Raw genomic sequence first — 16093 nt, 5'->3', positions numbered from 1 at the left:
GCGGTCCGGCAGTGCGCTCCAGGAGCGGTGCGTCTGCAGCAGTCATGCTGCGATTGTTTCCGCACGGAGTCTATTTCTGCTGTGCTGCAAGCGCTGAATTTTTATTTTTTTTTGTGACGTGATGTGGCCAAGTATGGTGACCCATACTCGGAATTAGTGCTCTGCATTTATCCCATCCAAAGTGCACACACACAGCAGTGAACACACACACCGTGAACACACACCCGAAGCAGTGGGCAGCCATTTATGCTGCGGCACCCGGGGAGCAGTTGGGGGTTCGGTGCCTTGCTCAAGGGCACCTCAGTCGTGGTATTGAAGGTGGGAGAGAGCGCTGTACATTCACTCCCCCCACCTACAATCCCTGCTGGTACGAGACTCGAACCCGCAACATTTAGGTTACGAGTCCGACTCTCTAACCATTAGGCCACGACTTCCCCCCCAGAATTAAAGTGACAGTGCATTATTCGCGATAAAAATTAACATAGATTGGCATGGAAATTTAGTAATTACACCATAAATGCAGAACTTGGTGCAACAAATCTAGTTCAACATCTGAGGCAACGCCACAAAGAGCTCTATGACCAATGCATGGCAAAAAAATCTGTCTATTCTAGAGACATTTTGTTACACCGTTACTTAGTGATTATTTTGCCTCAATAACTGTAAAGCATGTCTGTGTGTGTCAAAATCGTGATTAAAATAGAAATGGCAAAATTTATCAAAGAAATCGCGATAGGTTGTTTTTGTCCATATCGCACAGCCCTACAAGCAAGTGCTTCTTTTTCACAGGGAACAGAAAAAAGGTTCGAGAGGGTCTGCTGTGACCCTAATCTTTAGCTATTAGGATTAGGTATTCCCAATAATTCTGGAAAATAATACTTCCCAAAGTAATGGGTGGAAAAGTTCTTCTGCACAAATAGAAACTCATATAAACATTTGACTACAGGGCAGATTAAGAAAAAAAAAATCTTGTTTGTACAGTTCCAAATTTCAGCAATAATAAATAAATTCTTACACAGCCTAATCTAGACACTTCAGTATTTCCAAAAAGTGAAAATACTCATTTTGAAAGTATTTAACTTTCTTCAGGTGCAAGAACAGCAAAATTCAAAAATATAAAACATGACCGTAATCTATAAGACTTCAGAGGACGAATCAATGTCTTCTAAAGCAAACAGGTTCAAGAAAAATGCTAATGTTTGAACTTGATTTTTTTTACGCTACTTATGCTTTTTTTATAGTGGTCGACCGATATGGGTTTGTAACACATTTTACATACAGCACACAGTGGAAATGACATGAATATGACAGTGGGCAAATGCATAAAGCGCAGCATAATTTTAAATCACGAGTTTAAAGTTTGTCGATCGCTCATCTCTAGTGAAGCTGAACTCTCCTGCTGTCCGCATTACATTCGCACGGACCGACCGTCACGCAGAGAACACGCGATCATGCAGGATACACGTGCACCTTCACATGATCTCACAACTGGATCCAACTAAGTTTGCAAGCTTTGTGAAATTAAATGTTCATTAGTCATTCAAAGATTTGTTTAAATGATATAAATGCGTATTTGCTAAATGCTGACGGCAAATAAGAAAGTATTACAATGTTTGCCTTTCTATTACTAATAATATAAAAGCAATCGTTATAATACTTTTTGTTTACGTTTTAATTCCTTTGTTTAACCGTTCTATCTGATTATTAGACAGATTTCTGTCCGTATTAGACAGAACTGTTAACGACAACAGCGAACAAGAGGGAGAATGTGAGCACTGTGTGCTCAGGCGCTGCAGCTGTCAGCCCCGTCAAAATAAAAGTCCCGCCTCAAACGCATTGGCCAAACAGGAAAATTTATCGGCCGATGCCGATATTTAAAAAATGCCAAATATCGGGCGATATATTGGCCTTGGCGATATATCGGTCGACCACTACTTTTTAATGCTATTTATAACAGGTATCAAATTAATTAAAGGCATCATTCAAAAACGCACATAAAAAAAACAACAACAAAGCTTAAAATCTAGATTATATTTTACACTTACCCATAAATATTTTTGACTTGCTGATCTTTCACCTCTTTTTTCTTCTGTCGACGAATCTGTTGTTTAGACTCCTTGTCGAGCTTCATGGCAAGTGCCCTCTTCATCTGAGCCTCTTCATTGCTCAGGCTCTTCAGCTCTTTCTGCAAGGTTTCATTCATGGCTGCTAAGCTCTGGACCTGTATAATAAAAGATCATTTAGAAAGGTTGAAGAAGAAAAAAAAATAAATAAAATAAAATCAAGAAATTCAAAAATTTACATTTCTGCATGAATGGCAATACCAAACATAACTGGAAAAAAAGATTTTTAGGCTTTTAATACTTTCAGCAAACACCAATGTTGTGTCCAGTCCAATCAGCCGATAAACACTGCAATTCCATTCATTTTTATGTACAAATTACAGAAAGAGAAGTTTGAAAATACTCAGACATTACTTTATTGTACAACCCTCTACATTGCGAGTAAATCACTCGCATATGCGACTAAATCTTCACTCTGGGCGACTAAATGATGTATAATATTAGCCAATGGCTAATAAATTCTTAGATTTTACTCGCCAGTGTGTGAGTTGGAGGCTGAGTATAAGTTTAACAGAGATATATTTTCACTCGCTATATATATATATATATATATATATGTATGTGTGTGTGTGTTTGTTTGTAAAATGGCACAGCTAAACCTATCTTCCAGTTGCACAGATAGGTTTAACAATAAATCATGTTTATAAAAGTAGCTAAAAGTCCCTATAATATTCTGTTCCCATAGTAACAACTTACCCCATATAGTGACTGCTCACCAAAAGTTATGATGTCAGTACCATCGATATGTTTTGCAGTTTGTTGAGGTTAGTGGATGACATCCTTTTTCATACAAAACTCCATTTATTATTATTCAACCATCACTCTGCATTGATTTCTGTAGATTTTTGCTCAAAGTACACTTTAATAAGTCACCATTTTATCTGTTAATGAGATAGATAGATAGATAGACAGACAGACAGACAGACAGATAGACAGATAGATAGATAGATAGATAGATAGAATCCAGGAGAATTGGTTCAAGAAAGAACATTTTCATTCTTGAGACAGTGTCTTCCAGTTGCACAGATTGGTTTAACAATAAATCATGTTTATAAAAGTAGCTAAAAGTCCCTATAATATTCTGTTCCCATAGTAACAACTTACCCCATATAGTGACTGCTCACTAAAAGTTATGATGTCAGTACCATCGATGTTTTGCAGTTTGTTGAGGTTAGTGGATGACATCATTTTTCATACAAAACTCCATTCATTATTATTCAACCATCACTCTGCATTGATCTCTATAGATTTTTGCTCAAAGTACACTCTAATAATAGTATAGTATTTCAGTCTGGCGAATACACAACCTGATTAATATTCATGAATCCAGAAGGTCGTTAATCCTTGGTGCGCTTTATATTGTTCTTATTAGTAGAATTCGCATATCTTATCAGTATTATTGTTCGTTTTTTTTTTTTCAATTTTTTACAGGAACACTGAATGACTCTGGCGAATAAACAAAAAATGTACTAGCCAATGGCGATTCAATTGCCAAGGTGTCCGTAGAGGGTTGTTGAAAGACACTGACACTTATTTATGTAGCATGCACTTATTGCCAATGGTCTGTCACTCATGCTGCAATGTAGGCAAATGTATGGCTATGTTCACACTGTCAGTTTTTGGGATTGACAACCTCATTTACTTACAGGTGTGTGTCTCTAAATGCCCCGTTCACACAGCAGCTTACAGTAGCATCTCGAATAGTGTCTGTGTGAACAAGCAAAGGGAGTCAAGCCCGTATTTCTAACCAGTAACCATAGCGACAGTAATATGAAAGATGGCGATGTCCATAAAACTGAAAAGTTGTTTAACTCTTTGACATGACAAGACTCCAATCAAGCCGCGAGTTCACCTGTCAAATCTTCAATAAATGTCTGCAGCTTTAATATCTGGGTGGAAAGCGGAGCATTGGAGTCGCGCGCAGAACACAAAAGTTTGGTTATAGAATGCGGTTGTCACTCCCGTAATTTAACTGTACTGTGTGTGAACGTAACCGTATTAAGGACTCAAATACAGGACTGACAACTGTATTCTGCTGCTGTGTGAACGTGGCCTACGACGTGTATCTGAGCTTTACCTCCTCTTTTTGCTGGTTAGTCTTGCACATGGTGCTCTGTAAGTCCTGCAGCTGTTTGAGCAAGACCTGGATTTCTGCCTCCACCTGACTTGCACACTGCACCAGCATCTGTAGCTCCACCAACCTTTCATCAGCCAGCTCCTGTCACAGACACAGGGAAACAGCAGACAGTCAATCAAACTGATGATAACACCAATAATCAGTGTGAGAACAAAGATCTGTTCACCTGTGCAATTAATAAAATAAATGGAAAAAAAAAAGCTTGCTTGTTGTAAGCTAAAGTTTCACATTGCCTAAGGAGCATGCTAATTATACATACTTTGGACATCCTAATGCTCTTCACATTCTCCTTCATCCTTTCCATCTCATTTTTTAGTTCTTCAGGCGATTCCACAATTTGAGACTTGAGCTTGGCTATCTTGCCCTTCAGTGTCGCCACATCCACTTTCCTTTGAGTCTGTAGGGGAATTTAAAAAATGTTTACACTTTGCACTTCATATTCCAATCACAAATACAGAAAAACAATAAATGACAAATAATAAGATAAGATTTCATTGAGTTTCTGATGTGCATTAAACAAAATAATCCAATTTCACTTTATTTTACTGCCCACATAAATGGTAAATATTTTTGGTCATTACATGTTATCATACAAAGTTACAGGGATAGTCAAAAAATTTGCCCATGCAGAAGCTCAGCCATGCTTGCTTGCCCTCATTGGCTCTTGCGTGTCAAGCACACATTCACTTACTATATTTGTTGTGTTTTGATCAGTGCTTATAGATGAATAAAAGCCTAAATTAAATTTGTCCATCACATAGAAGATATTGTCTCTCCTCAGAACACATGGATTATAGCAGGCATCTCCAACCCTGCTCCTGGAGAGTTACCATCCTGCAGACTTCAGTTGCAGCCCTGCTCCAACACAACTGCCTGTAATTATCAAGCAACCCTCAACAAGGTGTGGTTCAGGTGTGTTGGATTAGGCTCAGAACTGAAGTCTGCAGGACAGTAGCTGTGTCTCATTTAGAAGGCTGCGCCCTCCGGAGGTCGCATTCGAAGTCTGCATACGTCATCGGGGCTGTCTCATTTCAGAAAAGCAAGTAGGACACTCCGAATGAGACCTTCTTTCACAGGAATTCCGAGAATGCATGAGGTGTATCCTTCGCTGCTACAGATAACCCACAATTCTTTGCGTCGCCGTAAACAACCATTGTTAATTTGAAAAATGCCGGTGCCGGCAGATGTACACACAAGCAGCAGATGTGGTGTTTACAACTTATCTTAAATCTCCTCGGTAAAAACGGATAAACTTTGTTTTTAATATCCTCCTCCTTTTTTTCTCTAACAGATGTCTGCTGTACGTACACTGCAGCTCCTCAAACATTGAACAAAATAAAACAAGTAAAAGCATTTTTTTTTTCAAATTACTCTCCAAATTTAGAAATAATTTTCCTTAATTTAAGTAGTATGAGAGCACAACTATGCTCTAAATGTGTTGGCATAGCAACGTGATACTTCCTGTTTCCTTTTCCGCCTGTCCTACGAAGGCGGTCTCGTTTAATTCTAGGTTGAGGACACTTCGTATATGCATCCTACAGAGGATGCGCCCTCCAGAGGATTTGACCTCCGGAGGGCGCAGCCTTCTAAATGAGACACAGCTAACAGCTCTCCAGGAACAGGCTGGATTAATTCATATCAATTAGATTTACGAGATCTTCATACTTTTTGATTAGAGGTCTGGTGGCATGGAGTTTCAAAAGATGGACAAAAACAAGAATATTGAAAATATCTTATTTTACGAATGGAAGTCTCATGTTTGGAAAAACATGAAGGGGAGTAAAAGACAGTTTTCCTTCTTGGGTGACTTATCCCTTTGAAGAAAGATGACACCCTTTTCATGGAGATGACAAACCTATTGTCAAATAGTTTACATTCAAAGTCTATCTTCATGCCAAAAACGAACTGTTGCTATAACCAGAATGTCTTAATGTATAATTAAGAGTTAAGAATTTTAGAAATTGTATAACATTCCATGATACCAAGTTGGACAGGTTCCAAACCACAGTATGAATGGAAAGTGAACTTAACCAAAGTGGGTCAAAATAACGCACTGCTTCCACACTCTGGTCTGGAAAAGCAAGTAACTCCGATCATATTCTTAGCTTACAACATCTTTAATATTTCAATGTTTGAAACATAATTTTTGCTATTATGCACAGTATTTGCAAGGGTGTAAAGAAAGTCATTTTACTGCATGATTTTACGCTAAATGCATGAGTGAATTGAAATGCGTATCGATATTATTAGGTTCAGCTTCTTAGAATTGTCACAACTGAACACAAGTTCATGAGAACTTATAAACACAAACAGACGGATGTTACTGATCTGTAAGGGAACATTTTAGAGCAAATAAAAAAAATCTGTAATATAAAACAGTGCACAAACAAGCACCCACACATTCAGTGAAACCATAGCAACTCTGAACAAAGCATTTGAGCCCTGTCCTAATATTAACTACAGGATTGTGATGCATGCTTTTATGGTTAACCACGCACTGATCAAACGGTGCTTGTAGACAAAAAGAATGTCACGATTATCCGATTCCACAATTTCCCGTTATTTAAAATGGTCACCGTTAATTAAACCCTACGAACTTGGAAGCTATGATTAAAAACAGGAAAAACAACAAAAAAAAACTTCGTCTATTTTTAAAAATGTACTGAAAATTCATTCAGAGCAGTGGCACCTCCAGCATTGTTTATGGGGTGTCTAGAAGGGCACAGAAAAACTCCCACTAAAAAAACTAATTGGTAACCTGCAACAGTTATTTCAAGAAACATCTGCTTAAAGGGATAGTTCACCCAAAAATGAAAATTACCCCATGATCATCCTTGGGTGTCTATGACTTTCTTCAATATATTATTCTTCGATAATTGGAGTTAGATTAAATATCCTGGCTCTTCCAAGCTTTATAATGGCAGTGAATGGTGGTTGAGATGTTTGTTGCTGTTAAATTCTACTGCAAAATATTTATTCCACACTTCATGTCTAGACCTTAAAATAATATTCCACGTTAAAAATACTATTAACGTGGACTTGGCAGATGGAGGGCCATTGGGATGGCCACAGTTGAGGGGAGGAGCCACCGTAAGAGTGGGTTTTTCTCAATTTGTTTCACTCAGATGTACCTCACAATCAATGTTCCCTCTAATTTTTTTTTTCTTGCTGAGCAAAAAAATTCTCTATTGGGCGGACATTTCGGCCACCTGAGCAAAAATATTCTTTATACCAGAGCTGTACAGTGCACACACAAAAAAGAGTGTAACTTGTGCAATGTGCTATTTATATTTGATTTGACCCTTGATGTAACTAAATGATGCACATTTTAGGTTACCTGAGAAAACATTTTTTACAGTGCTGTGTTACCAAGAAATTCTATTTAAAAATCATTAAAAAAAAAAAAAATCGCACGCAGGAGTTCAATTCTTAACAATAATATAATAACATTAATTTAATATAATATAGCTAATATGAAAAAATTAAGCAGTTATTGCTCGTGAATTCCCTTTTTGAGGGTCAATTATTTGTAGACTTATAATATAAAAAAATATTTTCAATAAATAAAAATACATGAACATGTGAATTCTTTTAGTTATCTAAACATCCCCATGTAGTAGTTTGCACACTAATGTAGATGTCTCGGAGTTTTGTTACCGTTCTGTGCCCATCATCCGCTATTTCCACCACTTAATCAAGCCACTCTTCTTTAAAACAGATGATGTTTTATTTAACATGTCCTTGCGTTTGCTCTCGTGTTGAGCTATTTCATCCTCAATCATTAAAGTATTCGATTTCTACAGCGACTCATTTGGCGCACATCACAATCTTTCTATGAAACCTGTAAACCGCATTCACCGGTTCTAACTCTATTGCGACACCAAATCTATAGTGGTTTGCCTGAGCATTGCAATTATTTCACACTTAACTATACTTCAATCGCATGGCTTTCCCAACTTATTTTTGGGGAACACCGCTCATAATACAGAAGCAAAGATCTGTCACTACTCCTGTTACATCACAACTTTAACCCTCATGCAAAAGCTGCGAATAAAGTCTGCTAAATGAATACCGGATCTGATACATACCAGTTTCTGTGATATCTCAGCAATTTCAGTCTTGCACTGAGCAACCTTTTCATTCATTGCGCTCTAAGGAGAAAACATACAAAGTCAAATACAAAGAAGAAAGGCGGGGGGGGGGGCATGCAAGATAAGCAGTGAAAAACACTGGGCCATGTGATACCAGTTTTCAATGCATCATGTCAGGAGTGAAGTCGTCAGAATCATAAAATCAAGAGGTCATTTATGCAACAAAACAGTATGCACACAATCAGGTACTCAGTCTACTGGAACAGCATACAAAAATAGATTCAAAACTTAATCACTGACAACTCACCACATCCTGATATTCATGCTGCGTGTTAGTTGTCAGCTCTGCCAGAACGGCCGCCAGTTCTTTAGCCTCTACTTGCTGCTCTGGCGGTATGGTGCTGTCAAGACAAGATAGGTAAAAAAAAACTAAAAGACAACCAAAAAAAATTAAATATGACAAACACTTACGTCAGTTTCTCAATCTTTCTCTCAGCTTCCTTTATTTCTCTTGTGTATGCCTGGAGTCTGTCCATATCAGACCGCTGTTTAACAAAAACAAAAATACAATTAGCAAAAAAAATGTTATGGCTTTGATTTAATGTAAATTGTCACCGCACAGTATTTGCAGTGTAAAAACCTATAGGTTAATTAGCCTGCACCCAAGAAAGAATATTCACAATGGCAAATGAAGTCTGCACATCAAATGTTTTGACCTGAATAAACAGTGGAAATTTGTGGACAACAACAAAAGCGTCATGAACATTTTTAAATATTAAAAACGGCATCTTACAAAACTTTGCTGGTGGGCAGCAGTCATTTCCAGCCTCTGCTTTCTGAAGTGCAGGAAATTTTGGATTGCGCTCAGTATAGTGATTGTTCGCTTGCTCTCTGTCAAAAGGGTTAAAAATAATTCAGCTCTGCATCACTTTTAAACTTTACATCTGTATTAAAGTTGAAAACAACATTTACATTTATTTAAACAAAATGTTCACAATTTCTATTTTATGCTGGCTTGAATATGTTCGGCATTAATATTTTTGGGTGAACTATTAAATTAAGTAGGCAGGACTGCAAGTGTGTGCAATAAGACACCCCGTTTTGTCATTTGTATTAAACAAAACAAAAAAATGTGTGTCTAAAAATAAACGTCTAAAAACATCATTCTTCTGTGGGGTCAGTGAAAATAGTGGCAGGGCAACAAACAAAAAAATTAGTAAAATAATAAATAAACACTGGGCCAGCGTTGCTTTTGAGCTCTACGTGTGAAGCCTGATAGAGAAAATAAAAGCTACTTACTGGGGTTCAGCAAGTCATTCAGGGAAAAATCATACACATGACAAAGCGGCAAGAACTGGCACCTGAAATAAACGTAAATGTAAAGGAACTCAGCGCTGAGGAATACATGCAGACCTTTCACAACATTTAGACATACTCAGTTTTCAGAGACGCCAAATAACATATTTAAGTCATAAGACTCTCTACAGTACTCTCAAGATAAAACTCTTACATGCGCATGTAAACGCTCATGATTGGAGTCACCCACTCATACAGCATGGGGTACTGGACGTTTTCAGAAAAGGGCACCTGTGGAAGACATGGGTAAAGCAATCTCCAATTCAACATCAAAATACACAGTTTTGATCTGAAAATGCAACGTTGATGCAAAGAAGCCACACTCACCGTGTAATGGCACTCAGGCCTGAAACGAAAAAGAAGCTGCAAAACCCTCATGTAGAGTCTTTGAATGGATTCTGCCTGCAAAAGAAATACATTTTGAACACCATCACGAGTATTTATTCATTAAGTGCAGATTCTTATATGAATAACAAAAAAAACTAATTAAAACAAGCTTACTGTATAGCTCTTATTGCTTTTTGGAAATTATTAAGCCAATTAATGGTAGGTAAAAAATAGAAGAGAAGCTGAAACATCACGAGTTACTTTATTAAGCATTATATGAAATAAAGAGGGGTAACACACCTTTCAATAGCTAAAAATGTAACCTGCCAGACCCTATTGTAGCCTATCCACAAATATATCCATATCTGATCAGTATGCTTTATTTATATAAAACACAAAAAATTAGCTCACACATCACATGAGTCACTTTATTAAACATTTATAGTCAGTTATTATGAAATAAAGTGTAGTAACATTTCGATAGCTATGGTTTTTTTATTTGTCAGATTCAGTGACTGCATCATATGCATTTGTAAGGAGCAAACTGTGGGATCTCCAACATTATTGGGTAATTACAGTAAACATTAATAAGAATAAAGACCTACATTTATCAGATAATCAGAATATTTTATACATAAGCACTAAACATCTCATAAGGAAACCATTCTTAGTAGTAGGCTAACATATTAGCAGCAGCATTAATGTTTCACTTCTTTCCTATATATAAGCATTTAGATGCTTGTGACAAGATCTAGCTGTCCAATGGACGTTTTCTCTAATCTTAAAACATGAAACATCTTTTACAGCACCGTTCAGCTCCTGACGCTGATCATTTCGCTTCAGCGTCTAATCTAATGTAATCCAACATTTGCTGAACAGCGAATCCTGGTCATATTTTTCGCTAGGTCACAGATTTCGGCACAACACCGGATAGTGATGGGTCGTTCTTGAACGATTCGTTCATTTTGAATTAATCTTTAATATGACTCCGGAACGACGAGTTGTCTCAGCGAGAGATTCGTTCATTTCGTGTTGACCACGCATGCGCAACATCCAATAGGTTCTGTACAGGAAACCCGAGTCTTCGGGTTTGGGTTCGAGTCGTTCGTTCATCACGTGACAGCCCCATAGACTAGAGGCTATGCAGTCTGTACCGGAAAGAGAATTATTAGTTCAACTCCCGAGTCTTCGGTCCGAGTCGTTCGAGCAATGGAAATTACAGAAATTAGTTAATAATTCCCAACCTTCCTTACAAACAAGTGCGTAGTTTGTTTCTTTACTCTTACAGTTACGTCATTTTTCTGGTCTCGAATTTTATTTGAGCTTTATAGCTTTTTATTTCTTACAATTTATAAAAAAAAAATCCATAAAGAATGTGGTAATAAAGAGTTGGTTAATGCTTTAAACTTTATCCCTATGATGGGGAAAATCAGTTTAATAATTCCTAAATACAACACAACATTACTGATATAATGGCTCGTTTCCAATGAGCGGTAAGGTACAGTCAGTGGTGTAGTCTACGTGATATGCAGGTATATGCCGTATACCCACTAGGAAAGGTGAAGGATTTCCGTATACCCACTTAAAAAAGCGCGAGGATACGTAACAACATCGTTTTGTAACAGAACTTTCACACATTCATTCATAAAATCACCCCGTCCATGTTGCGAAGCACCTATTTTTTGAAAATCACGCCGTTTCTGTTGATGACCAGTGCTATTATTGTGCAACTCTTGCTCAGCATTGAATGTGAAACACTAAAGGAGATATGAAACGAAAGCAAACTCAAACTACACTCTTTCTGTGTTTTCGTAAGCCTGCCCCTGAAGCTGCTGTTGCTTCAGCTGCAGCAGATGACACGAATCGCTTGAATGTTTTAATTGGCAAGGCTTAAAAAACGTGCAAATGATTACGTTTCGTGAGGACACACGCACCAGTTGCCCCATCGGAGCAGTGCATGATCAGTCAACTGTCCCGAACGTCTTTCACACTGGCCTCTGGACATCAGATAGTCACTACCTGACCTGGTCATGATCAAATATGCTAGCTTGGCATAAAGGAAAAGTACGCAATTATTTGTGTCTGAAAACGAAAGTAAATGAGGGGAGTTGAAAGATTTCTTTTCCTGTGGCTCCCTCTAGTGGACTGCAGTTGTCCTCTAGAGAGGGCATTTTTGCTCAGCCAATGCAAGTCTATGGGAAATCTTTGATTTTTGATCATTATTTATACGAAAACTGTAAGTCTCATCAGTTAGAAAAGATATAGAAACAAACTATAGATCAGATCCAAGGTCTCTGACGAGTTTGGTGCCTGTAGCATTAAAGCCCTGGGAGGATATACAGGACAGTTGAAAATTACTGTTCTCAGAAGAAGAATACGTTTAAATAGTTTAACTAGCTAATAATTTAAGTAACAGTGTGGTGGATCAGTGAATGCGGGAGAAGGAGAGAGATAACACACATACTGTATACGTGTGTGTCTGTACAGCAGTTAAACTCAATACAATGTTTATATCTTCTTGTTTCAGATGATGGGAGAGATGAGAACTCCTGACCAAGCTTGTGGACTGAAAGTCAGGCTAGGGAATTTAAAAACAGGCACTCTTAAATGTGCATTGAAAATTGCCAGCTGATAAAACCTATTCTCCAGGGACCATATTCTTAAGATAAATGTAACTGGCTGAGTTAAATGATTAACACTAAACAGTAAGAAATCAGTCCAGTCTCCCCAGCTGTAAATGTCATTGGCTGTTTAAGTCTTCTGTTACTTATAATAAATTGACATGTTGATATCACATAAGCAGTCTTTCAGAATGCTCTCTGTTACATAGATGCATATTGTATGAATTAGTGAGTGTGGTGGTGCTTATGGGGTGTCGCTGTGGCACGGTGAGTATGAGGCTGGGAGGGAATATCAGAGTATACCCACTACAAAAAACTAGACTACACCACTGGGTACAGTACAGTTCAGTACAGTACGATTCAGTACTTGCGTTTCCACTGCCAATAGTACCCTTCTTGATAGGCGTGGTGTATGCCGGAAAGTAGCGATCGACGATAAAGCGCAACAATAAGCAAAACTCTGCCTCTTTTTGTTAAATGTCAGTTTTAATGAACAATAATAGCCATTATAAAAGTATAAGTACAAAGTATAAGAGGCTTATATAAGAGGAAATAAAGACAAAAGCAAACAATTCAGTCAAACGTATGCTACAAAGTCAGTGCTGTACTACGGTAAAGTTCAAAATAAATATATAAAGTTAAACATTACTTTGTGCTCAGCCAAAACGATATGACCAGGAATAAATAATAGATTCATGAGACCACGAATGCCTGTTAAATATAGCCTACCCACCACTACGGAGTCATCAGAGCCAGCGGCAAATGTCAGAAGGACTAGCCGAGGTGAGGCTGCTCTCGGCGGATACATGAGCACTGAGCGCCCGCTGATCGCCTGGAGCTACGGCTCCGAAATCGGCGAAGAACATTTTCAAGTAGGCACTATCTTTATAAATAAACCGCAGATTTGAGTTTTAAACAGCTACATTCTCGCCTGAAAAACTCTTAAAACTACATTTCATGACACAATAACAGTAGTAATATTTAGAAAATTACGCGGGTATTTGAGCAGTGACGTTTCACAAGTCCACAAGAACAGACAAGAACGCATATTGAGAAACGGCTATTGTCTGTGTGAAAATATAAAATTATAAAATACACTGTTATATTTTTGTGTGTTTGCGCACTCTGATGTAAATAAGCCCAACACTCATGGACAGCAGAGCGGAACGAGTGAAGGAGAAGCTTTATCCCCTTGTATCACGCAAAAGTGACGATTCTAGTCAACCAATCATCGTTCTGCGGTGAGTTTAGCTCCACCCTTTTGGTACCCTTTGCTGTGCTAGGTACCCCAACGGAAGGGTACCAAAAAAGTGGTACGGTTCGCTATTTTGGTACCATTCACAACTTCTGACAGTGGAAACGGAAATAATTGCGTACCGTACTGTACTGTACCGAACCATACCGCTCAGTGGAAACGAGCCATAAGATATTGATCGGGGAAGCAGTCACGTGACAAAAGAATAGTGATGTTACGTTCATGAACGAATCATTCTTTTTGAACGAATCTTTTAGGTGAACGAATCGTTCTCGTTCACGTAATCCATTGACTCCTATTTCTCGTTCACTGATATTCCTCCCTCCAGAGCAGCGCATGCGCAGATCAGTGAACCGGGTAGCTGTGAACGGTTTCATCCTGTCAAAGAATGACTAAACCTCGAGCCAATAGCCTTCGGGTTTGAAATATGACGGAGCATGTGATTTGTTGAATGTAGTGAACGGATACGCCCTTCACTGAACGAATTTCTTTTGAGTCTGAACGAGATCGAGAGATCTTCTTGTTCGTGAACGAGTTGAATGAACTGGTACATCTCGTTCATGAATTAAATGAGAGTGTACCGGGTCAGTCAGCCATTTAGTAGCCTATGTTAATCTCGATCAGCAATCAGCAGAAAGCAGATGCAAAGCGCAGACAGTTATAGGTACTGTGCACATACGCTTGTTTACATATTCATATTTAGCATACAGAACATAACTCCACGTTTAATCCCCGATTTATGAGTGTGTAAACGTCTGACCAAACAATGAAAATGTTAATTATGCAAGAAAACCTTGTGCTTTGGTCATCTGAACAACTTTAGACTTTATTTAATGAGTAGATTAAGCACACATTTTGATAAAGCCAAATCAGTTTAATAAGTACTGTATTAATTTATTTTATTTAAATTATTAATTTAATTTACTGTAATAAGTAAATACGTTCGTTAACTTAAGACATAACACAAGTAGACATAAGGCAAGACACTATTTTTCGCCACCTGCTGGCGTATTTATGTAATATGAAGAAATGGTCACTGAACGAATCAGTGAATGAATCATTTTGGTGAACGAACTGAAAATGAACGAATCTCTTGAAAGAATCAGTTTCCACCGCTACAAAAGAATGAACGCCCCGAGGACTGCACAGCCAGCTAAGCAATGAATTAATCATTTCTGTTTCTTATAATTGGGTCTTGTTTGCATTATAGTTTATATACCATGATCAATGTTTGAGTCAACAGATGTGTTGGGGAATTTGGATATTAACACGGAACATTTTAATTATATTCTGCTGAAACGAACGAAATGACTTGATAAGTGATTCGTTCGTTCTGCTGAACGAGATTCAAAGATCCGAGTCAGTAAAATGATCCGAACTTCCCATCACTATCACCGGTTAACGTTTTTCAAAAATCCTTTGTTTTCTAGGACTCTGGAAACCCGGAATAGTTCATCAAGACGTGCATATGTGGATAATTATATTTTACCTTTGGATTGGGAGTAATATCATTCTTGGTAAAATGCTTCGCCTCTTGTCCAGTTAAAACCTCGGTTCGGTAGAACTGCACAATGGCATCCACCTTGTACACCGGGAACGTGTTTTCACTCATGCCTGCTGCTGCAACACATAACATAACATAACATAACATAACATAACATAACATAACATAACATAACATAACCACATTCATCAATGAATTCTCTTCGCTCGTTGTTTAACGACGCGAGCAGCTGTCCAGAGCGATAACAAACACTTATGCCTCATAAAGCTCTGACTCGGGGAATTAGAAGAATTATTACCATCTTTTTCACATTGTTGGTCCGACATTATTGAAACTCTACCATTAATACCCAACTATTGTACTAACCGAGTTTACGCTTGGGTCCCTCGTCGTCAACTGACGCAAATTCAAACTTTAGGCGCCTCTGCCGTCACTTCCGCCATAGTTTCCCTACGTCACGAGTCGTCGCAAAAGCAACGCGTGTAGCGCCCTCTACTGGACAGTTTATGCTCCAACGTGCACAGTTGGGAGAAGTTTTATTTAATTAAATAATACATTTAAAATTATAATTATTACTGGGATAGATTATGTAGTAATCTTTATTAATTACTATTAATTAAAACGTCATGGGATTTTTGCACAGATGAGCTCATGCTTATTTAGTAATGCACCTTTTTCT

At 38.0% G+C, this 16093-nt stretch overlaps 1 protein-coding gene across 3 annotated transcripts in view; it reads right to left on the bottom strand.

Moving 5' to 3' along the window:
- Nucleotides 1–15886, bottom strand: part of nuf2 (UF2 component of NDC80 kinetochore complex) — a 17517-nt gene extending 1631 nt beyond the window's left edge. The window contains exons 1-12 of one of the 3 annotated variants that reach the window (XM_016502371.1): nt 15713–15886; nt 15400–15530; nt 10035–10109; nt 9862–9938; nt 9651–9712; nt 9145–9242; nt 8823–8896; nt 8659–8752; nt 8349–8411; nt 4520–4657; nt 4201–4341; nt 2046–2221 (exon numbers count right to left, since the gene is read on the bottom strand). In XM_016502371.1, coding sequence (XP_016357857.1) covers nt 2046–2221; nt 4201–4341; nt 4520–4657; nt 8349–8411; nt 8659–8752; nt 8823–8896; nt 9145–9242; nt 9651–9712; nt 9862–9938; nt 10035–10109; nt 15400–15530; nt 15713–15740 — 1157 coding nt within the window. In that variant the 5' untranslated portion in view covers nt 15741–15886. The remainder of the gene's footprint in view (nt 1–2045; nt 2222–4200; nt 4342–4519; nt 4658–8348; nt 8412–8658; nt 8753–8822; nt 8897–9144; nt 9243–9650; nt 9713–9861; nt 9939–10034; nt 10110–15399; nt 15531–15712) is intronic. The other 2 variants (XM_016502372.1, XM_016502373.1) reach the window with 2 other exon arrangements.
- Between the last annotated feature and the right edge of the window lie 207 nt (nt 15887–16093).

Source organism: Sinocyclocheilus anshuiensis, unplaced genomic scaffold (genome assembly GCF_001515605.1).
Source record: "Sinocyclocheilus anshuiensis isolate Anshui unplaced genomic scaffold, SAMN03320099.WGS_v1.1 scaffold1706, whole genome shotgun sequence".
NCBI lineage: Eukaryota > Metazoa > Chordata > Actinopteri > Cypriniformes > Cyprinidae > Sinocyclocheilus > Sinocyclocheilus anshuiensis.
This window is presented reverse-complemented; position numbering and strand designations above follow the sequence as displayed.